At 41.8% G+C, this 27,576-nt stretch overlaps 3 protein-coding genes across 3 annotated transcripts; all 3 read right to left on the reverse strand.

Moving 5' to 3' along the window:
* Nucleotides 1-808: 808 nt before the first annotated feature.
* LOC140997612 (odorant receptor 131-2-like) lies at nucleotides 809-10,566 on the reverse strand. Its single transcript, XM_073467569.1, has 6 exons — nucleotides 10,392-10,566; nucleotides 9,318-9,567; nucleotides 5,229-5,411; nucleotides 4,880-5,020; nucleotides 1,327-1,591; nucleotides 809-1,213 (listed from the first exon to the last, which is right to left on the reverse strand). The coding sequence occupies exons 1-6, from the start codon at nucleotides 10,564-10,566 to the stop codon at nucleotides 809-811; spliced, it is 1,419 nt and encodes a 472-aa protein (XP_073323670.1).
* A 4,569-nt stretch (nucleotides 10,567-15,135) lies between these two features.
* On the reverse strand, nucleotides 15,136-17,515 carry LOC140997613 (odorant receptor 131-2-like). The gene is made up of 4 exons (XM_073467570.1): nucleotides 17,370-17,515; nucleotides 17,022-17,162; nucleotides 15,654-15,918; nucleotides 15,136-15,540 (listed from the first exon to the last, which is right to left on the reverse strand). Exons 1-4 carry the CDS (start codon nucleotides 17,513-17,515, stop codon nucleotides 15,136-15,138), a joined length of 957 nt encoding a protein of 318 aa, XP_073323671.1.
* A 3,504-nt stretch (nucleotides 17,516-21,019) lies between these two features.
* Nucleotides 21,020-24,716, reverse strand: LOC140997614 (odorant receptor 131-2-like). The gene is made up of 4 exons (XM_073467572.1): nucleotides 24,571-24,716; nucleotides 24,223-24,363; nucleotides 21,538-21,802; nucleotides 21,020-21,424 (listed from the first exon to the last, which is right to left on the reverse strand). Exons 1-4 carry the CDS (start codon nucleotides 24,714-24,716, stop codon nucleotides 21,020-21,022), a joined length of 957 nt encoding a protein of 318 aa, XP_073323673.1.
* Nucleotides 24,717-27,576: the final 2,860 nt, after the last annotated feature.

Here is a 27,576-nt window from a genome sequence, read left to right on the forward strand (position 1 = left end):
AAATGGCTATTACCTTAAACTTGAACTTGAATATTATTATATTTTTGAGGCTGTTCAGGTGTTTGGGATCAGATAGATAGATAGATAACTTTATTAATCCCCGAGGGGAAATTAGGTTATCATAGCAGCAGGTACATTCAAGTACAAATACAATAAAAATACAAGGGCCAATCTAGAAACAATAAAAAAAATTAGGTACTATATACAATATACAAAAAACAATAAAGTACTATATAAGAACAAATGCTAAAGGAACTGACTTTTTAATATTGTTCAGTTCATTAGTTCAGTTCAGTTCATTATCTACCGCTTTTTCCGTGAGGGTCGCGGAGATGTTGCCGCTTTATCGCCCCTTTCAGGGGATTGCGGGTTGCGGGTTACTGGGGCCAAATCCAGTTCACATAGGGCGGAGGCCAGGGTATATCCCTGGATGAGTCGCCAGCTCATCGCAGGGCCCTCTGACGGCAGAGGCTGCCACACAAGGTGCCAACTTCATTCTGCACTGCACTTTGTAACATTGACAGTAAACAGACAAACAGTATTTTGTGGCATTTTTACATAGTAAACCAGCTGCATTTCATAAAAATGTGCATTTACTATTATGGAAAGAAACTTTTACAAACTTTTTCTGACCCAAATGTAGCGTTGACCCTTTAAAACATGAGGGCCTGAAGGCATCGGAGCAGATTTTAACACAGAAATGTTGATTATTCTCTCACAAACATTCCTTTCAATTAAAAACCAAAATCAACTTGTATTTGCAGATAATGAACTAAAACATGCAAAATCACTGGTGTTTTAAGGTCATTCAGTGTGAGACCTTTTTGGACCTTCTCTGGGGGTCCATCGGGTTCACCCTCTTCTCTGCAGGATAGCACCTCGAGCAGAAGTGCATCCTGGCGTGGCAGCTGAATGTCTTGTCTCTGATGCCGTATATGAGCGGACTGAGCAGACGTGGAAGTATATCGGTAACCAGGTAGGTGGTGAAGAGAATTGTGCTGCGTTTCTTGGGCCAAGCGGTGACTAACATCATGTTGATGAATGGAGAAGTGAAGGAGGACATGCAGATGAGGAGCTGGACTCCGTGCAGCAGGATGGTGTTACAGGCGTTTCTGGCTGAGGCCTGGTTCAAACCTGAGGCTGCCCGGGCAGTGCAGAGGACCTTCAGGTAGGTGATGAGCACAGTCAGGAAGACGAAGCAAAGCAGAAGCCCCTGAGGAGGACACAAAGGCACACAAGCCAAAAACATAAACAATCTGCTCCATGGAATAAACAGAAATGGCTGACATCATAAAGGAAATCATAGATCAACTATCAATATTTCACCTGGACAACTGTCCTGTGTTTCTTGTGGAACGGTGTGCTGAAGATGTTGGAGGGGTAACACATGATGTTTCTTAAGAAGATAGAAAGAGGCTGGGTGGCAACAAGGAAGATGATATCTGTGACGGTGGGCAGGAAGGAGACGGCCCAGATCAGTGCGATGAGACTGTAGGTCCGCTGCAGGGTGCAGATATGAACGTGATGAAGAGGTTTGCAAACAGCAATATAACGCTCGAGTGCCATGCCAGCCAGGTTCAGAGGGCTGTTCCTGGGTGAAGACAAATGAAGTGTGGATCTCATGTGTGAACAGACATACTGAACATGTATTGTAGTAAAAGTGGAGTAGAGAGTAGCAGAAAATGGAAATACTTAAGTAAAGTGTCTAAAAATTGAAGACCTACATAAGTGCAATACGTCAGTAAATACACTTAGTTAGATTTCATTTATTAATGGAGAAAATAATGAGCAGATTCATCCAATGGAAATAATAGTGAATTATAATCCTATACAAAGCAGTTCAAAATGAGCTCCACATCAACAACTACAACTGGGAAATCCTGCTTTTACTTTAATGCAAGAGTAACAAGAATAGAAAGATCTATTATCCAGTGAGAAATGAACAGAAATGTCAAAAAAAACATCTATCTCTCAATTATAATGGAAGTGGAAAAAATTCTTGGATCCATCCCTTTATCTGGACCCAGACCCCTCCAAAAAAATAATGGGGTCGGTTCCTCCTTCTGAGTTTCGCGGAAATCTGCTAAGTAGTTTTTGTGTAATCCTGCTGACAAACCAACCAACATATGGACACGGGCGAAAAAAAAAACCCTTTCCTGAGTGAAGGCCTTATAATGATAAACTAATGATATAACAGAATAACAATAATTACTTGTATTACTTTAAATACATTTTCCTGATTATGCCTACATACACTGGTGGACTTGGGGGGGGGGGGGGGGGGGGGGGCCTGGTGACCCCATCTTTGAAAAAACACTGCAAAAGTGCCCTTCAGGATGCCTCTATGGTAGATAAAACATGATAAAGTGCCCTTCAAGATGCTCTGTCTGTGCGCTGGTGTCCCACCCCATACAGCTGGTGCCCTTTTAATGTTTTTCGCCCCTGCCCCTCAAACATCCTGAGTCCGCCACTGCCCACATAACTTGAATTAAAGCTGGAGTTTGTAGAATATGTGAAAAACGCATAAAACTGGGATGGAAACAGCGGCTTTTTCCTGCCAGGACGTCCGCCATTGCACCTACACGGAACGTGAATGCGGCGCGCATCGACTTTGGTCGAGCAACCAATAGGAACGCCCGAAACAGCTTGCTCTGTAAAATGAGCTGTGATTGGCTGAACACTGCCGTCACGGCCCTGATTGTTTAAAGCCTGAATACAGAGCCGAGGGGAGACAGAAGTCCAGTGTTCTGTCATCACACTGTGAATTACAACATGCTGAAAGGTTATTATTGATTTTTGACCAAAGGACGCCAGAAATAACTTACACACTAAGTAATATTTTAAATGCAGGACTTTAGGAGTATTTTAATACTTCTAAGTAAAGTATCTGAGTACTACCTCCACCTCTGACAGTGAAACTCTTCCAGTTGGAACATAAATCAAACGCACCCTCGCATTAAAGGCGGGCTTTTGAAACATTCTAATCTCCGCCCAGCTGGATTTTAAGCCGTTGACGGTGTTGTCGAACTCTGCTACTAACACATTAATGCTAATGCTAATGCTACCAAGATATTATTTAATTTATCAGCTATCCTGCCAGAAGTGTCATCATGTCGCCTCAGCCAGGAAGCTTTTCGGAGGAAATAATCGTGTTAGCGTGGCTCCCTGAGCTCGCTCCCTGCTGCCGAGGACCATGTTTGCTAATGCTAATCCTGTTCGTTAGCCGTCTGTCTGAAGTTTACAGTGTTGGCGGCCGTCAGTCATGTCGTCGTGTTGTTGGTCGGCCGTTGTTGTTATCAGGTACATTTTACAGCCAGTTGTGAAGACTACCAGAGGATTTACTGTCACACTGAGACCCTGAGGACCACAGCCTCACTCCACCATGACTGTAAGTATAACCTACATGTGCTAATGTTAGCTAACAGTATGAGGAATGTGAGTCCTCTGTATTTATTACTTTCTGCTGCTCTGGCATCAAAGTTAGTTCTTGCTAACTTGCTCTCTCGCTGTATTTATACACTTTAATATTACATTATTGTGGTGGCTGAGCACATTTGTCTTTTACTTGTTTGGCTGACAGTGAAATTATTATCGATAAACAGGGGGTGTAGTGCTATTTGTTTAAGGACCAAAGCATACATGTACAGGCGCATGTGATGGGTGTTGGCATGCATGCACAGTTTCTTATTTCTAACAATTGATTCACGAAGACTACTGGTATCTTCTAAGGTGGAACATTTTCTTGCATGCAGGGCTGTAACCAGGATTTTATAAATACTGAGGTCACGTAGGCCAACTGCAAGGAGCAGCATTAAAAAGGGATTGAAACAATGAACCAGAAGAGACTGACTTCTCTCTCATGCATACATGACTTATTTATTGCCTTGATATGATCCTATGGACGCCCATTTCTGCCAGTTAAAGACAAAAAATTAATAAAAACTTAGCTTTGATAAAACATATGTATAATATAAAGAAAAATTCCCATTGTTAACCATAATTATGAGTCAGAAAGTCAAAATTATGACTTTTGGATGTCAATTTCAACTTTTCATCTAATAATTTAGACTTTTTAATCTAATAGTAATGACTTTAACCCATACTTATTACTTAAATCTCATAGTTTCAATTTTTTAATCTCATAATATAATTTTTTATGTCATTTTTTATTAACTTTATCTCATAATTTCTACCTTGTATCTCATGATTATGGCTTTTTCTATCATTATCATGATTAACAATGGGAATATTTTTCCATCAAGCTCAGTTTTGACTTTTTCGCTTTCTTTAACTGGCAGAACTGTGTGTAAAGCCTGGCACAGACACTTTTGCAGTAGGTGATAACGGAGTGAATTCAGCAAGGAGGCTGATTTAGATTCAGTTTATGCAAAGGTGCTGCTGTGCACTGTAACTTTTGTCATAACGTTTTTCCCACTGTAAATATTTTTGCCACTGAAAATGTCCGAGCAGAAACTCCCGATTGACTTTGTGCACAAAGCCTGGACATGTCACGTTTTAAATAAATATAGGCCAATAGTTTGTTGGCTCAGCTCTTAAACACAGTTGCTGCTCTTAGTTACTTGTTTTTAACGTGTAGGTCGGTGAAATGCAGCAGAGTAATAAATATGCAAACTATGAACATTATTTCGTCACTTGGAGAAATGAAAGTTGAAACTTGGAAGTTCAGCACCTACACTTGTTCTGATCTAAAGCAGGTAGTTTTCTGTTATCGGTATCAGCTGAAAAACTCAAAATAGTCCACCCCAAACTAAAACATGTACTGTATGCAGTGGGAATGTCAGATCCAAGAAAACCCCCAAAACACATATGCAGAATAGTTGTGTTAACACTTTAAGTTGAACAAATAACACACACCTACTTGCCTGTGGTGACTAAGATGAGCATCATGATGCAGCAGGGAGCCAGTTTCAGGGGAATGGTGTATGTTATGATCTGCAGCGCCACAGCAATTGTCAGCATGATCATGTCATTGATAACCAAATGTATGTACAGCACATACCTGCAGGAGAGACGAGCACAGCAGCCAGCAAGGAGAAGATATGACAGGAGAGGAAAAAATAAGAAGAGAGCAGGGTTCAGAGGAAAGACGAGTCACCATCACAGCATTTGGCAAAATATATGAAGGTACAAGAGCAGAAATCTCATCGCTTTAACTGTAATCATCTTCACATATTTGTGTGAGAGAAAACACATGGTCCTCGTATCACCTGGGGTCTCTCTGGAAGACATGGCTCTTGAAGTAGGTGTAGACAAAAGTTCCATTAATGAAGTTGATGATGACGGCGATAGCAATGGTGATGAAGTTCTTTAAGAAAGCTTCACTCAGGCTGTCCAGACGTCTGGTTGAGTTCATATCGCACCTCGTCCTGCTTAGTCCTGAGAAACCAAATCTCGGTTCAGATCAAATTGAAAAAAGAGCTGTCAGTGTCTCAGATATTGTTGAGTCAATGAAACCGTTTGAGTTTAGTTCAATTAAAAATCATCAGTCATGAAAATTGTATGGCTAAGTGCAATATCCAAATCACAGAAGCCTCAGTTGTTTGATAATGGTAAAGTATGTGACAGAAAATCATTATAATGAAGTACTGCAGTGCTGCAGAATGTCCTGGCCTACAAATCTAGTTATCCAGACATAAGAAAACATGTATGTTCAGTAGAGACTCCAACAAATGTCACAACATCATGATGTTATAGTTTTTTCAGTGAGAATAAAAGCTGTGATGCAAAAATGATGAGTTACACTAATCCTGAATTGCATCTGTCAAAATAATGGCAATAGATTTTAACATATCGTGCAGCTCTGAGTTCCCCAAAAGAAAGAAGTATAATTACATAAAGCTCCAACTAACAGTTATTTTCACTGACAATCAATCTACTGATTATTTCCACAATGAATCGCTGTCTGTAAAAAGTCAAACAATTATGAAATATCACAATTTCCCAGAGCCCAAAATGATGTCTCCAAAAACTCACAGACTCACTCACAGAAAATTCTCACATAATAAAAGAAACATTATGCTTTGAATATGACTGAAACGGTGAATTGATTATTGAAGTTGTTGACAATAAATTTTCTTTTGATTGATGAATTGATTATCCTAATTGTTGCATCTCTGATTTAAGAGGAAAAAAATAGCCCTATTTATGATTAGATAGACCTGTTATCTCTGATTGGAATAAAATATCACATTTTCAAAGTTATGAGCAAAAGAGTTGTTCATCATTACATTTTGTAATAAATGACACAATTAAGGCAAAGCAAATAAAGAACAAATGGACCATTTTTGAAAAAGGCTGCAGATCTCAGCTAGATTCAGAGCACTGTCTAACTTTTTAACAAACGTTGAAATGGAAAGGTAAATTAAGAAAGTTAAACTTACTTCAATGCCACACTGGTCTGGCCTATGATGAGATATCGTGCTAACTGTCTGTGAGTAGTGAGAGCAACAAGAAGAGATGCTGTTATATAGATTTCTATGATGATAATTCAGTGAGATGATGCCGTCATGGACAGGTGGGAGTCACTGAGGAGGGTAGATTTCTATTTCAGTGTTTGAAATTTATGGATGTATGTATTATGGATTTAGTGTTTTGTAAAATAAACCTCTAATCATGTCGATCATCTGCTACTATAACCCATTATCAATCCAGTACCATAATCTAATCCAGAAAAAGTTAGTTCATCATAAATCTGTTGTGGTTGGCAAGTGTTTGTGGCTCGTGCAGAAGGTCGCATTCTTGATAAGGACTGCAGCTAATGATAATTTTCATTATCAATTGTTATCAATCCACTATTAATGGATTAATAGTTGAGTATATGTCAAAAAATGTGAACGATGCTCATCACAATTTCCCACAGACCAAATGACACCTTCAGTTTTCTCCTTTTTGTTGCATCTCTATTCTTGGTAGTTCAAACTTTTTCATCCTTTGCTTGTAGGGTCAGCTGTTTGATAGGAGAATTTGCTATTTTTTATAATCATTTTAAATGTAATGATTTTGGACTGTTGGGCATTTGAAGACATTGAAGAGCTACACTGTGATGTGCATCTTTTTATTTATTATATTAACATTTTATTGACAAAACAACTAACCAGTTAATCCAGAAAAAGGAGAGGGCATTGCTTTTCAAGTTCAAAAGAAGACGACACAATTGTAACTTGCAATATGTGTTCCACAAGTGTTGTTATTAAATAAATAAATGTTATTAGAGCTATGAATAATAAATCATCCCTCTTTGCCCACTACATCTTAGCCTTTTTACCCCCAGGGGTGAAAACCCTGCAGGTTATGAACTTATTTTTAAGTACAAAAATGTTAAATTATTATCCGGTATCAGTATCGGCCGTGAGAAGAAAATAATTATTGGTTATCGGCTCCATATCGTGCATCCCTACTTTCCACCATGATCACAGTCTTCCTTGTGTGGATTAGTGGTATAAAACTTTAGACTGGACCCAGGAATGAGTCTGCAGTATGTTGTTAGCCTTAAAGGTTAACTCCACTAATTTTACCCATCAAGTGTGTTTGCAGCTCTTGGGGAGTACTACTCCATCCATCCATCCATTTTCTTCCACTTATCCGGAGCCGGGTCGCGGGGGCAGCTGCCTGAGCAGGGACACCCAGACTTACCTCTCCCCGGACACTTCCTCCAGCTCCTCCGGGAGGATCCCAAGGCGTTCCCAGGCCAGCCGGGCGACATAGTCACTCCAGCGTGTCCTGGGTCTTCCTCGGGGTCTCTTCCTCCCGGTGGGACATGCCTGGAACACCTCCCGAGGGAGGCATCCAGGGGTCATCCGATACAGATGCCCGAGCCACCTCAGCTGGCTCCTCTCGATGTGGAGGAGCAGCGGCTCTACTCTGAGCTCCTCCCATGTGACAGAGCTCCACACCCTATCTCTAAGTGAGCGCCCCGCCACCCTGCGAAGGAAACTCATTTCGGCCGCTTGTATCCGGGATCTTATTCTTTCGGTCATGACCCAAAGTTCATGACCATAGGTGAGGGTAGGAACGTAGATTGACCAATAAATTGAGAGCTTCGCCTTTCGGCTCAGCTCTCTCTTCACCACGACAGACCGATACAACGGCCACTGCACCGATCCGCCTGTCAATCTCGCGCTCCATCCTTCCCTCACTCGTGAACAAGACCCCAAGATACTTGAACTCCTCCACTTCAGGCAGGAACTCTCCCCAAACTCGGAGGGAGCAAGCCACCTTTTTCCGGTTGAGAACCATGGCCTCAGACTTGGAGGTGCTGATTCTCATCCCAGCTGCTTCACACTCGGCTGCAAACCGTCTCAGAACATGCTGGAGGTCCTGGCTCGAAGGAGCCAACAAGGCAACATCATCCGCGAAAAGCAGAGATGAAATCCAGTGGCTCCCAAACCAGATCCTCTCCGGTCCATGACTGCGCCTAGAAATTCTGTCCATAAAAATAATGAACAGAACCGGTGACAAAGGGCAGCCCTGCCGGAGTCCAACATGCACCTGGAACAGGTCTGACTTACTGCCGGCAATGCGAACCAGGCTCCTGCTCCGGTCATACAGGGACCGTACAGCCCTTAGTAGAGGGCCCCCGACCCCGTACTCCCGGAGCACCTCCCACAGAATGCCACGAGGGACACGGTCGAATGCCTTCTCCAAGTCCACAAAACACATGTGGACTGGTTGGGCAAACTCCCATGAACCCTTGAGCACCCTGCGGAGGCTATAGAGCTGGTCCAGTGTTCCACGGCCAGGACGAAAACCGCATTGTTCCTCCTGAGTCCGAGGTTCTACTATAGGCCGAATTCTCCTCTCCAGTACACTGGAATAGACTTTACCAGGGAGGCTGAGGAGTGTGATCCCCCGATAGTTGGAACACACCCTTCGCTCCCCCTTTTTGAATAGAGGGACCACCACCCCGGTCTGCCAGTCCAGAGGCACTGTCCCCGACTGCCACGCGATGTTGCAGAGACGTGTCAGCCAAGACAGCCCCACAACATCCAGAGACTTGAGGTACTCAGTCTCAGTACTCATCCACCCCCGGTGCTTTGCCACCGGGCAGCTTCCGAACTACCTCGGTGACTTCAGCTTGGGTGATGAATGGATCAACCTCCGAGTCCCCAGCCTCTGCTTCCTCTGTGGAAGTCATGTCAGTGGGATTTAGGAGATCCTCAAAGTATTCCTTCCACCGCCCGGCGATATCCCAAGTCGAGGTCAACAGCTCCCCACCTCCACCGTAAACAGTGTTGGTGAAGGGCTGCTTCCCCTTCCTGAGGCGCCGGATGGTTTGCCAGAATTTCCTCGAGGCTGACCGGTAGTCCTCCTCCATGGCCTCCCCAAACTTTTCCCAGACCCGAGCCTTTGCTTCCGCGACCGCCCACGCTGCAGCAGGCTTGGCCTGCCGGTACCCGTCAGCTGCCTCAGGAGTCCCCCGAGCCAACCAGGCTTGAGAGGACTCCTTCTTCAGCTTGACAGCATCCCTTACTTTCGGTGTCCACCACCGGGTTTGGGGATTGCCGCCACGACAGGCACCGGAGACCTTACGGCCACAGCTCTGAACAGCTGCGTCAACAACAGAAGCGGAGAACAAGGCCCATTCGGACTCAATGTCCCCAGCCTCCCTCGTGATCTGGTCAAAGCTCTCCCGGAGGTGGGAGTTGAAGACCTCTCCGACAGAGGGTTCCACCAGACGTTCTCAGCAGACCCTCACAGTACGTTTGGGTCTGCCAAGTCTGTCCAGCTTCCTCCCCTGCCAGCGGATCCAACTCACTACCAGGTGGTGACCAGTTGACAGCTCAGCCCCACTCTTCACTCGAGTGTCCAAGACATACGGCCGGAGGTCAGATGACACGACCACAAAGACCTCCGGCCTAGGGTGTCCTGGTGCCATGTGTACTGATGAACACCCTTATGCTTGAACATAGTGTTCGTTATGGCCAAACTGTGACTAGCACAGAAGTCCAACAACAGAACACCACTCGGGTTCAGATCGGGGAGGCCGTTCCTCCCAATCACACCCCTCCAGGTAACGCTGTCACTGCCCACGTGAGCGTTGAAGTCCCCCAGTAGAACAATGGAGTCCCCAGTTGGAGCACTCTCCAGTACCCCTCCCAGGGACTCCAAGAAGGCCGGGTACTCTGCACTGCCGTTTGGCCCGTAGGCCGAAACAACAGTGAGAGACCTATCCCCAACCCGAAGGCGCAGGGAGACGACCCTCTCGTTCACCGGGGAAAACTCCAACACGTGGCAGCTGAGCTGGGGAGCTATGAGCAGGCCCGCACCAGCTCGCCGCCTCTCGACGCGGGCAACTCCAGAGTAGAAGAGAGTCCAGCCTCTCTCAAGGAGTTGGGTTCCAGAGCCCAGACTGTGCGTGGAGGCGGGCCCACGTTGCTCCTTCGGGCTGTGCCCGGCCGGGTCCCATGGGCAAAGACCCGGCCACCAGGCGCTCACCTGCGAGCCCCAACCCCGGGCCTGGCTCCAGGGTGGGGCCCCGGTGACGCCATTCTGGGCGACGTAAACTTCCTTGTTGTTATTTCTATCATAGGGGGCTTTGGAACTCATCCAACTGCTCTTAGTCTGACCTGTCACCTAGGACCTGTTTGCCTTGGGAGACCCTACCAGGGGCATTAAGCCCTGGACAACATAGCTCCTAGGATCATTCAGGTGCTCAAACCCCTCCACCACGATAAGGTGTCGGTTCAAGGAGAGGGTCGGTTCAAGGAGAGTACTACTGTATATGTAAAAAGAAAAATATTATAAAGCCTTCTGTGGCTCCAGAGGAAGGTGCATGTAATCTGATAAATTACCTCCAGTGATGTTGCTCACTGGATCAGTTACATTGTGGGTAATGTAGGCACCCGATTTGGAAAGTAGTTCACTGCTCTGCTTAACACTCCTATGTCACAGCTGGACTCATTATGGACAGTTTAAAACAAATTATCAAAATTTATACAGCAGAATCAGAGATATCACCTTTTATGTTCCACACATTCTACTTCAAAAACTTGTGCCTACATTACCCAAAATGCAATTTAGCTGAGTGACATCAGCAGAGGCAATTTATCAGATTACATGCAGCTTCCTCTGGGGCCACTTATTTTCACATATGCAGTAGCACTCCCCAAGAGATGAGAGCGGCCTGAAGGGGAGGAACCACGAAGGCAAGGGTGCACAGCAGCAGCTGAAACAAAAGGACAGAAAACATTTAGTGGTAGTGACGATGGAAATATACAATCTTTACAACAAACAGTGAACCTGTGAGTCTCAGGTAGCTCAGGTCTTTAAACTTGTACAAATGTGGAATTAAACCTTGCAAACAAATATTATTATTTAGAGATGCAACAATTAGTTGACCAAAAAAAATTTTGCCAACTATTTTGATAATCAGTGAATCGCTTCAGTCATTTTTGAAGCAAAGGTGTCAAACATTTACAGCTGACTGTAAATTGCGATTGTATGGACCCAGTAGTAGACCGAATATTGTCATTCAATTCATTATATTGTTACGACTTGGCATTACGGTTATGAGACTCTTATTTAACTTTGCTAAACATTTTTGAGGACATTACAAGGTTTATTATGTGTGTGTCTCACTGTAGCAGTTACACTGTTAGATATTGTGCTCAGTTAGTAAATTATGAACTTCTTGCTCCAGGAAACAAGGAGCAGATCCGGCTTCTACCCCCATGAAGAAACGACCAGGCCTTTAGAGCTGGAATATGCCGCTGCAGCAAGCATTGGACCGAGTGACAGTGACAAGTAAGTCTAAAGTGGCTGAAGATCTCAGTTAGCTGTACTTTGTAAACCGTGTACCCTGTGAAAACCATGTGTCTGTTGAAAATGTTTGTCTCTGCAGTCCATGTTTCTGCTATATGACAATATAAAATCATTAGTTTTGTACACAACTGTTCCTTACTTTCCTCCTACAATGCCTCTTCACAGTCATAACAACAATAACAATAATCAGGCAACTGATACTGCTAGTTTTTTAAATTTAAGCATCAAGTGTTGAACAATTTGCACAGACATTTTTATCAAACAGCCATATCGGCCGGCAAAAATGCCCCCAAAACAAAATCAGGACATCAGGTAAGAACAGAGTTTAATGAAGAAACAGCTGTTCTGTAATCAATCCATACATGTATAATCTTGGATAAATTACCTCTATAGAGATCATTTTTATGTACGGATTTTGGTTGGTTGGTTTGTCAGATTACATGTAAACTACTGAACAGATGTGTGTCAGTCCAGAATAGACCACATTAAGTTTTGGTGTGGCTCCAGATAGCCAGCCAGACAGAGCACAGGAGCACTGGTGAATAGTTCCTTTAACTTTTTTAAGGGTGCGTCAGGTTCAGGGGTCCAAACAAAGGGACCGCTGGTGGAGGTTAGATGGGTTAGGGGGACTGCCACCTTACTGTAGACATGGATGAACCTTTTATAGAAAGTGGCAAAGCCCAGGAAGTGTTGTAGCTGTTCAAGGGAGTTCGGAGGAGGAGGGCAGGTAGGGATGGCTGAGTGAAGGCAATGAGAGTGGCAGAATACACTCAAACTGGAGATGGTGCAAGTGTTCTAACTGATGTGAGGACCATGCAGTTTGAGCCAGGGGAGACCGAGAACAACAGGTGAAGTGGGGGAGGGAATGACATGGAGCTGGACCCGCTCATGATGATTACCAGAAATAACAGGTTCACAGGTATAGTATGGTGAGTTACAGTGGCTATGAGTCTGCCATCTCAGGCATTAACATTATCTTACAATGGGTTCCACTGGGGTATGAGCCTTCTCCACTCATTCAGAATCCGCAAAGTTGTCATCGGCACCGGAGTCGTTCATCTCCCCCACTCTCAGAAGTCAGAATGCGAAAATCTACAGAATGAGAAGCTAGAGGCTGGGTACCCTGTCGTAAGACATAAGGCGTTTGGAAGCCTCCTGGTGCTGACTTACCTGGTGCTGTAGCCTACTGTCCTGCCCTTCCTCTCAACAAATTCATGACAGCACCTGATCATGTCTGACCACTAAGGCTTCTTGAGCACTGAGTGCTTGTTGAATGGCGTCTGGGTCTGCTGGATCCATGTTGGCCAGATCGCTCTGTCACGAATTGTAATGGTTTGAAGTTGGACCCAAAAGTGGACACCAAGACAGTGGATAGGTAAATAGGAATTTATTCAGGAAGCTCAGGTAAAGAGGTGGTGGAGGAAGGCTCAGGCTCAGAGCTAGGGCTCATGGTACTGGAAGGCAGAGGCTTTGGTCGAGGCTCAAGTGAGTGGCAATATTGGATCCACAGAGGGATCTGGCTGGTGGCTGAGGAGCAGGAGGCTGAGCAGCAGAGTGACTGTGGAGCTGCAGCTTGGAATTGCACTGGCTCTAGGAATGACATGGATTGCAAAAGTATGTCTTGAAGAAACAATGTAACAAATGAGTACAAAGTCACAAGTAGTACAAGAGGCCAGCCAACCCTGGAAGCCATGCCCAACCTCTGCAAGAAAACCTCAGAGCACACAGACCAAAACCAAACACGAAGCACAGAGAAAACACAACGTCCACAATCATGACAGTAGATTTGGTTTGATTGAATTGAAAGGGACTGTTGGTGGAGGTATACATTCTATTGAGTGCCATTCTAGCACTCCCTATCCCTGGATTCTAAGATTTATACGAATGAAATAAAATGTAAAATATCTGTTAAAAATCAGAAATTATATTATTAATCATTATTAATTATCATTGTGGTTGAAATGGCTATTACTTTGAATATTAGGTCACTCAGACCTGGTAGAAACTTTGGATCATACGCCACCCAACTGAATATTTTTCTCTCTGAGAATTTGTAAATCTTTGACTTCCATTTCTATATCTTTCCACCTCGCTTCATACTCGGGTATGCACCAACATGCACCAATATCTTCTTGATCCCGCTGTTCTCTTTCCTCTTCTAAACCACTTCTGTTGCATAGTCATGGTCAAAAATCAGCTGCCGCCCTTCCACAACGATTTTCTTTTGCCAAGCTTTTTTTCAGGACCATCTCTTTGACGGCAAGTTCCAGAAAGTTAACAATCATGGACCTTGGTGGCGAGCTGCGGTTCGGCTTTTGGGCCAGCGCTCTGTGCGCACGTTGGATTTGCAGGCTGACATCAGGTGGCAATGAGAGCTCCGTTATGAGCAATTTTTGGATGTATGTGGTGGCAGAGTCACCTTCTTTATCTTTGGGTAATCTGAAAATACAGATATTATTTCTCCTATTCCTCCCTTCAATATCCGTCAGCTTGTCTTGCAGTATTTTCTGTTGTTTCAAAGATTTACACAGCGCGTCTCTGACCTCCATATTCCACGTCTCCATCTCTGCGATGTGTTCCGTGTGTGTGTGTGTAAAATTTTAGTGTTGGCAAAGAGTTGCTGGAAGATTTCTTGCTTTAGCTCATTGATTTCAGACTTAACATCTTTCGTAATTTGTTCTTTGCGTGTGGCCAAGTCTTTCTTCATCTCTGTTTTGAGGTCGTGTATCTCTTTACTTATTGCATCGAGCACATCATTTCGGTTAGCGGGTTAGCATTAGCCAGATGCTCGCAGCTTTCATCGTTTTGGCTCATTGTATTTGGATTAGGTCCTTTCTTAATGTCACGTTTCTTCTTACTTCTTGTTGCAACTCCCCCGCTCATTGAATCTGACTGATAAGTGTTCTTTTATGAATTGTGGGGAGAAAGTTTTAAGCTAGCTATCGGGAGAAAAAGTTCACGTCGCCATCTTACTCACCGACCGGAAGTCCTCTCACATATTCAGTTTTTCAATAAGAACAAAGGCTGAAGCAAATTAATTTTTAATGTTGTTTTTTTCTTTATTTATGCATTCTGCACTGCACTTTGGAACATTGACAGTAAACAGTCAAACAGTATTTTGTAGCATTTTTACTAAAGCTGGTTTACATTCATAAAAATGTGCATTTACCATTATGGAAAGAAACTTTGCGTTGACCCTTTAAAACATGAGGGCCTGAAGGCATTGGAGCAGATTTTAACACAATTATGTTGATTATTCTCTGACAAAAATTCCTTTCAATTAAAATCCAAAATCAACTTGTATTTGCAGATAATGAACTAAAACATGCAAAATCACTGGTGTTTTAAGGTCATTCAGTGTGAGACCTTTTTGGACCTTCTCTGGGGGCCCATCGGGTTCACCCTCTTCTCTGCAGGATAGCACCTCGAGCAGAAGTGCATCCTGACGTGGCAGCTGAATGTCTTGTCTCTGATGCCGTATATGAGTGGACTGAGCAGACGTGGAAGTATACCGGTAACCAGGTAGGTGGTGAAGAGAATTGTGGTGCGTTTCTTGGGCCAAGCGGTGACTAACATGATGTTGATGAATGGAGAAATGAAGGAGGACATGCAGATGAGGAGCTGGACTCCGTGCAGCAGGATGGTGTTACTGGCGTTTCTGGCTGAGGCCTGGTTCAAACCTGAGGCCGCCCGGGCAGCACAGAGGACCTTCAGGTAGGTGATGAGCACAGTCATGAAGACGAAGCAAAGCAGAAGCCCCTGAGGAGGACACAAAGGCACACAAGCCAAAAACATAAACAATCTGCTCCATGGAATAAACAGAAATGGCTGATATCATAAAGGAAATCAAAGATTAATAATCAGTATTTCACGTGGACAACTGCCACGTGTGTCTTGTGGAACGGTGTGCTGAAGATGTTGGAGTGGTAACAGATGATGCTTCTTGAGAAGATAGAAAGAGGCTGGGTTGCAACAAGGAACATGACATCTGTGACGGTGGGCAGGAAGGAGACGGCCCAGATCAGTGCGATGAGACCGTAGGTCCGCTGCAGGGTGCAGATCTGGATGTGATGAAGAGGTTTGCAAACAGCAATATAACGCTCGAGTGCCATGCCAGCCAGGTTCAGAGGGCTGTTCCTGGGTGAAGACAAATTAAATCACACGAGATTTGATTTGTTCATGATTTGTTCAGACTTACATTACAAATACGAATGAGGTGTGGATCTCATTTATGAACAGACATACTGTACATGAATCTGCTAATGTGTGTGTGTGTGTGTGTATCCCAGTCATTTAATATTTTGTATCTGCCAATACCGAGTCCCGATCCGATGCTTAGCCCTAACTAATATTTTCCTAGATAATACAGCTGCATTAAGAAAAAATTACCTGCAAAGTAAATACTTTCATATGGCTCTTTCTTATTCTGCATATGCTATTGCAACATTGGTTTTCATTTGTCATGGCTGAGCAATGACATGGGGCAAACATCAGAACTCCAAATGTCTGTCGTAAAGCTAATAGCAGTCACATCTGTTAAATCACCTCATAGGTGGTCACGAACTTTGCTGTACATCTCTGGTAAGGCGTTATCCAGAATGTAATGCTGAGATGGTAGGGCCTACCGGGGATTCAAAAACTCCAGAAGACAGCGAAAACCCTGATCCTCTACCACGGAGATGGGCTGGTTATCCAGAGCGATGAATTCAATTACCTTCTTTGTAATATTTTTAGCCATGTCGCTGTCTCTAGGATATTTCCCTTTCCTTTTGAAAGTATCCGCGAGTGTTTGTTGCTTCGGTGCCTTTGCCTGTCTTGCTTGAGTGAACTCGTTGTATTCCTTTAAGTGTTTGTTTTTTGTGTGCCCTATCAAATTTGTAGTATTAAATGCAGCTCTTTTGTTTCCCCCTCGCAAAAATGGTTGTATTGCAGATGTTACCACTGGCTGCTTTTGCTTTCTAATTTAAAATATTTCCACACCACAGACATTTTATCCACAGGTTTGCCAGAGTAACGTTACACGCACGTCTGCGTTCTGCCACAAATTGTGCTCCGTTTATGACAGCTGACATAAAAATCATTGGGCTTGGGTCCATGTTCAAAATTGCCGATCCCGAGCAGTGAAACAATGCCCATATCGGCCTTGATCACGATACCGCAGATCGGCTCGGGACATCCCTACCCAAAGCCCATAAGCAGAATAGTTAACACTTTAAGTTGAACAAATAACACACACCTACTTGCTTGTAGTGACTAAGATGAGCAGCATGAAGCAGCAGGGAGCCAGTTTCAGGGAAATGGTGTATGTCATGATCTGCAGCACCACAGCAATTGTCAGCATGATCATGTCGTTGATAACCAAATGTATGTACAGCACATACCTGCAGGAGAGACAAGCACAGCAGTCAGCAAGGAGAAGATATGACAGGAGAGGAAAAAATAAGCACAAAGAGCAGGGTTCAGAGGAAAGACGAGTCACCACCACGACATTTGGCAAAATATATGAAGGTACAAGAGCAATCTCATTGATTTGACTGTAAGCATCTTCACATATTTGTGTGAGAGAAAACACATGGTCCTCGTATCACCTGGGGTCTCTCTGGAAGACATGGCTCTTGAAGTAGGTGTAGACAAAAGTTCCATTGATGAAGTTGATGATGACGGCGATAGCAATGGTGATGAAGTTCTTTAAGAAAGCTTCACTCAGGCTGTCCAGACGTCTGGTTGAGTTCATATCGCACCTCGTCCTGCTTAGTCCTGAGAAACCACATCTCGGTTCAGATCAAATTGAAAAAAGAGCTGTCAGTGTCTTAGATATTGTTGTCAAATCACAGAAGCCTCAATTGTTTGATAATGGTAAAATACGTGACAGAAAATCATTATAATGAAGTACTGCAGTGCTGCAGAATGTCCTGTCCTACAAATCTAGTTATCCAGACGTAAGAAAACATGTATGTTCAGTGAGACTCCAACAAATGTCATAACATCATGATTTTAGAGTTTTTTCAGTGAGAATAAAAACTGTGATGCAAAAATGATCAGTCACACTAATTCTGAATCACATCTGTCAAAATAATGGCAATAGATCTTTTTTAATCATATCGTGCAGCCCTGAGTTCCACAAAAGAAGTTTAATTGCATAAAGCTCCAACTAAGTTATTTTCACTGACTATCAATCAGCTGATTATTTCCACAATTAATTGATTGTTTAGTCTGTAAAATGTCAAACAATTTATGAAAAATCACAATTTCCCAGAGCCCAACATGATGTCTCCAAAAAATGACACTGTTCATTTACTTTCATAAATGACGAGGAAAAGAAGAAAATTCTCACATTAAAGAAGACACATTTTGCTTTGAATATGACTGAAACGATATTTGTTTACAATGAATTTCCTTTCGAAATAAAATATCACATTTTCAAAGTTATGAACAAAAGAGTTTTTCATGATTACATTTTGTAATAAATGACACAATGAAGGCAAAGCAAATAAATAACAAATGGACCATTTTTGAATAAGGCTGCAGCCTCAGCTAGATTCAGATGAGCTGACTAATCTGCACTTGTATGTTTTTACCCTTAGCACTTAAATCATAGCAGTTATGTACTTAAGGTATCCTTGATAAATAGCAGCTTCTATGCTCAGACAAGGGCTTGAAAATTCTTTCTATTTTTTCATTCTTACTTTATCGACGGTGATATGTTGCGGTTTCTTTCTTGTGACAAATGTACTTATTGTAAGTTGCTTTGCACAAAAGCGTCTGCTAAATGCCATAAATGTAATCTTTAAATGATCTGTATTGTACATTTGTCTGAAAAGAGAAAACATTTTAAAAAACAAAAATAGTAAATCTAACAGTGTTGAGGGAAACAAAATCCTTCGACTGGTAGTTGAGCACTGTCTAACTTTTTAAGAAACTTTTAAATGGAAAGGTAAATTAAGAAAGTTAAACTTACTTCAATGCCACACTGGTCCGGCATATGATGAGATATCATGTAACTGTCTGTGAGTAGTGAGAGCAACAAGAAGAGATGCTGTTATATAGATTTCTATGATGATAATTCAGTGAGATGATGCTGTCATGGAGAGGTGGGAGTCACAGAGGAGGGTAGATTTCTATTTCGGTGTTTGAAATTTAAATGTATTGTTAATGTCACTTACAATTTGATTTAGTGATTTGTAAAATAAACCTCTAATCATGTTGATCATCAGTCCACAATAACCCATTATCAATCCAGTACCGTAATCTAATCCAGAAAAAGTTAGTTCATCATAAATCTGTTGTGGTTGGCAATTTTATGAGTGTTTGTAGCTCGTGTAGAAGGTCTGATTCTTGATAAGGACTGCAGCTAATGATAATTTTCATTATCAATTGTTATCAATACACTGACTGTTTTCACTATTAATGGATTAATAGTTGAGTATATGTCAAAAAATGTGAACAATGCTCATCACAATTTCCCACAGACCAAATGACACCTTCAGTTTTCTGCTTTTGTCTAAAACCCAAAGACTCTTTATTTACTGTCACAAATGACAAAAAAAAGCAACAAATCTATATATTTATGAAACTGGAACCAGCAAATGTTTCTTGCTTGAAAAATGACAAATTATTAATTGATTATCAAAATATTGGCACTTAATGTTATTTTGACTGACTAATTGAGTAATCGACTAATTGTTGCATCTCTATTCTTGGTCGTTCAAACTTTTTCATCCTTTGCTTGTATGGTCAGCTGTTTGATAGGAGAATTTGCAATGTTTTATAATCATTCTAAATTGAATGTTTTTCGACTGTTGTGCATTTGAAGACATTGAAGAGCTACACTGCGATGTGCATCTTTCATTTATTATATTAACATTTTATCGACAAAACAGCTAACCAGTTATTCTAGAAAATATTTGATATTCAATTGTTAGTTGCAGTCTGGGAAAAGTGTGCAGTTTGGCTTCTGCTGTTAAACAGAGCTACCACTAACTGGTATTTTAGCAAATATTCCTCATTGATAAACAGCACAAAAAGTAAGGAAATTTGTGTTTGGTAAATTATTTCTTTGTTGTAGCAATGCTTCTTGGCAATAAATCTTATACCGTTTGAAAGCCTGTTTATTTCCCTTTTAAATGGAGCTACATTTGTAAGGAACATGCTTCTTGAGCGCTGAGTGCTTGTTGAATGGCGTCTGGGTCTGCTGGATCCATGTTGGCCAGATCGCTCTGTCACGAATTGTAGTGGTTTGAAGTTGGACCCAAAAGTGGACACCAAGACAGTGGATAGGTAAATAGGAATTTATTCAGGAAGCTCAGGTAAAGAGGTGGTGGAGGAAGGCTCAGGCTCAGAGCTAGGGCTCATGGTACTGGAAGGCAGAGGCTTTGGTTGAGGCTCAAGTGAGTGGCAGTATTGGATCCACAGAGGGATCTGGCTGGTGGCTGAGGAGCAGGAGGCTGAGCAGCAGAGTGACTGTGGAGCTGCAGCTTAGAATTGCACTGGAAGGAACTGTTGGTGGAGGTATACATTCTATTGAGTGCCATTGTAGCAATCCCCATCCCTGGATTCTAAGATTTATGTGAATGAAATAAAATGTAAAATATGTTAAAAATCAGAAATTATATTATTGATCGTTATTAATTATCATTGTGGTTGAAATGGCTATTACCTTAAACTTGAACATTATTATATTTTTGAGGCTGTTCAGGTGTTTGGGATCAGATAGATAGATAACTTTATTAATTCCCGAGGGGAAATTAAGTTATCATAGCAGCAGGTACATTCAAGTACAAATACAATCAAAATACAAGGGCAAATCTAGAAACAATAAGAAACAATTAGGTACTATATACAATATACAAAAAACAATAAAGTACTATATAAGAACAAATGCTAAAGCAACTGACTTTTTAATATAGTTTTTTCTTTATTTATGCATTCTGCACTGCACTTTGTAACACTGACAGTAAACAGACAAACCGTATTTTGTAGCATTTTTATATTGTAAACCAGCTGCATTTCATAAAAATGTGCATTTACTATTTTGGAAAGAAACTTTTACAAACTTTTTCTGACCCAAATGTAGCGTTGACCCTTTAAATCATGAGGGCCTGAAGGCATCGGAGCAGATTTTAACACAGAAATGTTGATTATTCACTCACAAACATTCCTTTCAATTAAAAACCAAAATCAACTTGTATTTGCAGATAATGAACTAAAACATGCAAAATCACTGGTGTTTTAAGGTCATTCAGTGTGAGACCTTTTTGGACCTTCTCTGGGGGCCCATCGGGTTCACCCTCTTCTCTGCAGGATAGCACCTCGCGCAGAAGTGCATCCTGACGTGGCAGCTGAATGTCTTGTCTCTGATGCCGTATATGAGCGGACTGAGCAGACGTGGAAGTATACCGGTAACCAGGTAGGTGGTGAAGAGAATTGTGGTGCGTTTCTTGGGCCAAGCGGTGACTAACATCATGTTGATGAATGGAGAAGTGAAGGAGGACATGCAGATGAGGAGCTGGACTCCGTGCAGCAGGATGGTGTTACGGGCGTTTCTGGCTGAGGCCTGGTTCAAACCTGAGGCTGCCCGGGCAGTGCAGAGGACCTTCAGGTAGGTGATGAGCACAGTCAGGAAGACGAAGCAAAGCAGAAGCCCCTGAGGAGGACACAAAGGCACACAAGCCAAAAACATAAACAAACTGCTCCATGGAATAAACAGAAATGGCTGACATCATACAGGAAATCAAAGATTAATAATCAGTATTTCACCTGGACAACTGCCCTGTGTGTCTTGTGGAACGGTGTGCTGAAGATGTTGGACTCGTAACAGATGATGCTTCTTGAGAAGATAGAAAGAGGCTGGGTGGCAACAAGGAAGATGACATCTGTGACGGTGGGCAGGAAGGAGACGGCCCAGATCAGTGCGATGAGACCATAGGTCCGCTGCAGGGTGCAGATATGAACGTGATGAAGAGGTTTGCAAACAGCAATATAACGCTCGAGTGCCATGCCAGCCAGGTTCAGAGGGCTGTTCCTGGGTGAAGACAAATAAAAACGCACAAGATTTTATTTGTTCATGATTTGTTCAGATTTACATTACAAATATGAATGAGGTGTGGCTCTCATTTATGAACAGACACACTGTACATGAATCTGCTTATCTAACCTTAATTGCTACTCACTTTGCAGGGACAATTTGTTTGCATGTTGCCCCTGCATACAACTGGTGCTTTTTTGTTTTCACCTTCACCATACCCCTTCTACATACATACTGATACTGATCAGCCACAACATTAAAACCAGTGACAGGTAACGTGAATAACATTGATCATCTCATCACAATGTGATGTTCTGCTGGGAAACCTTGGGTGCTGGCATTCATGTGAATGCCACTTGACACGCACCACCCATCCAAACACTGTTGTGGACCAAGTACACCCCCTCATCACAACAACACTACCCGATGGCAGTGGCCCCCCAGCAGGACAATGTGCCGTGACATACTGCAAACACTGCTCAGGAACAGCTCGAGGAACGTAATAAAGGGCCCAAGGTGTTGGCCGAGCCTCCAAATTCCCCAGATCCCAATATGATCGAGCATCTGTAAGACGTGTTGGAGCAGGTTTGATCCATGGAGGGCCCACCCCCCAACATACAGGACCCAGAGGATCCACTATAAAACGCCCTGGTGCCAGACACCACAGGACACCCTCACAGGTCTTAAGTCCATGTCTTGACAGGTCAGAGCTGTTTTGGCTGCACAAGGGGAACCTTCATAATATTAGGCAGGTGGTCATAATGTTATGCCTGATCGGTGTATGTATGTGTATATATATATATATGTATGTATATATATGTATGTATGTGTGTGTGTGTGTGTGTGTATATATATATATATATATATATATATATATATATATATATATATATATAATGTGGTGTTGTTTTTTTAGTTAGGTGTACTTCTTTATGATGCCTGCAGAGCTGTCCTGACATATTTGTTGTGTTGCCTGTGTACGTGTGTGCTAGGTTGGTTCGGCCGTGTGGGAGTGTCACTCTACGGCCCGTGTGTGTTACGTGTTGTGAACGCCAGCTGATCAGTTTGCTGAAAGACGAAGCTGATATGTTGTTATGCTACTAGCATGCTGGAAGTACTAGTGATTGTTTGTTCTCATACATGGATTAAAAATAACAGTAAAGTCATTACTGTCATCACTGTGTTTTCAACCGAATCGAAGTGAAAGTAAAACTTAACGTTACACAGTAATGTCTGTTGTTTTCCCTCTGTAGTAGTTATCCATGCTAAATAACATGCCCTGCTACTGACCTGTTGTACTCTGGTTATGATCTCTGGTCATGTCTCTGCCACAGTAGGTTAAACATGCTGGTCGTACAGTGATCGTCAGCATCCACAGTGTTTTAAACTGGTGCACAAAGCCAAACTGATTGAATACACTTTACACACGATTACTTTACACTCGACTGTGGCTTCAGTTGTAGTCTGATCTCCAGCTTATTTTATTGGCCATCGCAACGTGATGACGGGCTGCGTTTCTCTAAAAGTTGACTCCGTCTCAACTATTTCGACGTGCACCGCTGCAGCCAAAACCAACTACCCTCATTAAAATGAATGGGAAAACCTGCGTATTTGCCGCAACACCAGATCCAATGTGAATCCACTCACCGCGCTACGACATGCACTGCGTGTTTTTTTCCCCCTCTTGGAACACCTGCCAGACACTGGGTGCGTGGCTAAATCCTTGATTCCACCTTTGATTTCAAAGTTCGAGATTGTGACGTCATTTCGATTGATATCGGATTTATAATCAATATCCTGACACCCCTAATAACTAAAAGAGAGAAAGGGCAGAAAGGGACTTCTATATTCATCACTGTGAACCCTGTGTAAAGCCTGGCACAGACACTTTTGCAGTAGGTGATAGCAGAGTGAATTCAGGAGGTAGGCTACAGTTTATACAAAGCTTCTGCTGTGCACTGTAACTTTTGTCATAATGTTCTGTGAATATTTTTGCCACTGAAAATTTCTGAGCAGAAACTTCTGCTTGACTTTGTGCACAAAGCCTGGACATGTCACGTTTTAAATGAATATAGGCCAATAGTTTGTTGGCTCAGATCTTAAAGACAGTTGCTGCTCTTAGTTACTTGTTTTTATTGTGTAGGTCGGTGAAATACAGCAGAGTAATAAATATGCAAACTATGAACATTATTTCCTCACTTGGAGAAATGAAAGTTGAAACTTGGAAGTTCAGCACCTACACTTGTTCTGATCTAAAGCAGGTAGTTCTCTGTTATCAGTATAAACTCAAAATAGTCCACCCCAAACTAAAACATGTACTGTATGCAGTGGGAATGTCAGATCCAAGAAAACCCTCAAAGCACATATGCAGAATAGTTGTGTTAACACTTTAAGTTGAACAAATAACACACACCTACTTGCTTGTAGTGACTAAGATGAGCAGCATGAAGCAGCAGGGAGCCAGTTTCAGGGGAATGGTGTAGATCATGATCTGCAGCACCACAGCAATTGTCAGCATGATCATGTCATTGATAACCAAATGTATGTACAGCACATACCTGCAGGAGAGACGAGCACAGCAGTCAGCAAGGAGAAGATATGACAGGAGAGGAAAAAATAAGCACAAAGAGCAGGGTTCAGAGGAAAGACGAGTCACCATCACGACATTTGGCGAAATATATATAGGTACAAGAGCAATCTCATTGATTTGACTGTAAGCATCTTCACATATTTGTGTGAGAGAAAACACATGGTCCTCGTATCACCTGGGGTCTCTCTGGAAGACATGGCTCTTGAAGTAGGTGTAGACAAAAGTTCCATTGATGAAGTTGATGATGACGGCGATAGCAATGGTGATGAAGTTCTTTAAGAAAGCTTCACTCAGGCTGTCCAGACGTCTGGTTGAGTTCATATCGCACCTCGTCCTGCTTAGTCCTGAGAAACCACATCTCGGTTCAGATCAAATTGAAAAAAGAGCTGTCAGTGTCTTAGATATTGTTGTCAAATCACAGAAGCCTCAATTGTTTGATAATGGTAAAATACGTGACAGAAAATCATTATAATGAAGTACTGCAGTGCTGCAGAATGTCCTGGCCTACAAATCTAGTTATCCAGACGTAAGAAAACATGTATGTTCAGTGAGACTCCAACAAATGTCATAACATCATGATTTTAGAGTTTTTTCAGTGAGAATAAAAACTGTGATGCAAAAACGTTCAGTCACACTAATTCTGAATCACATCTGTCAAAATAATGGCAATAGATCTTTTTTAAACATATCGTGCAGCCCTGAGTTCCACAAAAGAAGTTTAATTGCATAAAGCTCCAACTAAGTTATTTTCACTGACTATCAGCTGATTATTTCCACAATTAATTGACTGTTTAGTCTGTAAAATGTCAAACAATTATGAAAAATCACAATTTCCCAGAGCCCAACATGATGTCTCCAAAAAAATCACACTGTTCATTTACTTTCATAAATGACGAGGAAAAGAAGAAAATTCTCACATTAAAGAAGACACATTTTGCTTTGAATATGACTGAAACGATATTTGTTTACAATGAATTTCCTTTCGAAATAAAATATCACATTTTCAAAGTTATGAACAAAAGAGTTTTTCATGATTACATTTTGTAATAAATGACACAATGAAGGCAAAGCAAATAAATAACAAATGGACCATTTTTGAATAAGGCTGCAGCCTCAGCTAGATTCAGATGAGCTGACTAATCTGCACTTGTATGTTTTTACCCTTAGCACTTAAATCATAGCAGTTATGTACTTAAGGTATCCTTGATAAATAGCAGCTTCTATGCTCAGACAAGGGCTTGAAAATTCTTTCTATTTTTTCATTCTTACTTTATCGACAGTGATATGTTGCGGTTTCTTTCTTGTGACAAATGTACTTATTGTAAGTTGCTTTGCACAAAAGCGTCTGCTAAATGCCATAAATGTAATCTTTAAATGATCTGTATTGTACATTTGTCTGAAAAGAGAAAACATTTTAAAAAACAAAAATAGTAAATCTAACAGTGTTGAGGGAAACAAACTCCTTCGACTGGTAGTTGAGCACTGTCTAACTTTTTAAGAAACTTTTAAATGGAAAGGTAAATTAAGAAAGTTAAACTTACTTCAATGCCACACTGGTCCGGCATATGATGAGATATCATGTAACTGTCTGTGAGTAGTGAGAGCAACAAGAAGAGATGCTGTTATATAGATTTCTATGATGATAATTCAGTGAGATGATGCCGTCATGGAGAGGTGGGAGTCACAGAGGAGGGTAGATTTCTATTTCGGTGTTTGAAATTTAAATGTATTGTTAATGTCACTTACAATTTGATTTAGTGATTTGTAAAATAAACCTCTAATCATGTTGATCATCAGTCCACAATAACCCATTATCAATCCAGTACCGTAATCTAATCCAGAAAAAGTTAGTTCATCATAAATCTGTTGTGGTTGGCAATTTTATGAGTGTTTGTAGCTCGTGTAGAAGGTCTGATTCTTGATAAGGACTGCAGCTAATGATAATTTTCATTATCAATTGTTATCAATACACTGACTGTTTTCACTATTAATGGATTAATAGTTGAGTATATGTCAAAAAATGTGAACAATGCTCATCACAATTTCCCACAGACCAAATGACACCTTCAGTTTTCTGCTTTTGTCTAAAACCCAAAGACTCTTTATTTACTGTCACAAATGACAAAAAAAAAGCAACAAATCTTTATATTTATGAAACTGGAACCAGCAAATGTTTCTTGCTTGAAAAATGACAAATTATTAATTGATTATCAAAATATTGGCACTTAATGTTATTTTGACTGACTAATTGAGTAATCGACTAATTGTTGCATCTCTATTCTTGGTCGTTCAAACTTTTTCATCCTTTGCTTGTATGGTCAGCTGTTTGATAGGAGAATTTGCAATGTTTTATAATCATTCTAAATTGAATGTTTTTCGACTGTTGTGCATTTGAAGACATTGAAGAGCTACACTGCGATGTGCATCTTTCATTTATTATATTAACATTTTATCGACAAAACAGCTAACCAGTTATTCTAGAAAATATTTGATATTCAATTGTTAGTTGCAGTCTGGGAAAAGTGTGCAGTTTGGCTTCTGCTGTTAAACAGAGCTACCACTAACTGGTATTTTAGCAAATATTCCTCATTGATAAACAGCACAAAAAGTAAGGAAATTTGTGTTTGGTAAATTATTTCTTTGTTGTAGCAATGCTTCTTGGCAATAAATCTTATACCGTTTGAAAGCCTGTTTATTTCCCTTTTAAATGGAGCTACATTTGTAAGGAACATGCTTCTTGAGCGCTGAGTGCTTGTTGAATGGCGTCTGGGTCTGCTGGATCCATGTTGGCCAGATCACTCTGTCACGAATTGTAGTGGTTTGAAGTTGGACCCAAAAGTGGACACCAAGACAGTGGATAGGTAAATAGGAATTTATTCAGGAAGCTCAGGTAAAGAGGTGGTGGAGGAAGGCTCAGGCTCAGAGCTAGGGCTCATGGTACTGGAAGGCAGAGGCTTTGGTCGAGGCTCAAGTGAGTGGCAGTATTGGATCCACAGAGGGATCTGGCTGGTGGCTGAGGAGCAGGAGGCTGAGCAGCAGAGTGACTGTGGAGCTGCAGCTTAGAATTGCACTGGAAGGAACTGTTGGTGGAGGTATACATTCTATTGAGTGCCATTCTAGCAATCCCCATCCCTGGATTCTAAGATTTATGTGAATGAAATAAAATGTAAAATATCTGTTA

The sequence above is a fragment of the Pagrus major genome, chromosome 6 (genome assembly GCF_040436345.1).
Source record: "Pagrus major chromosome 6, Pma_NU_1.0".
Classification (NCBI taxonomy): Eukaryota; Metazoa; Chordata; class Actinopteri; order Spariformes; family Sparidae; genus Pagrus; species Pagrus major.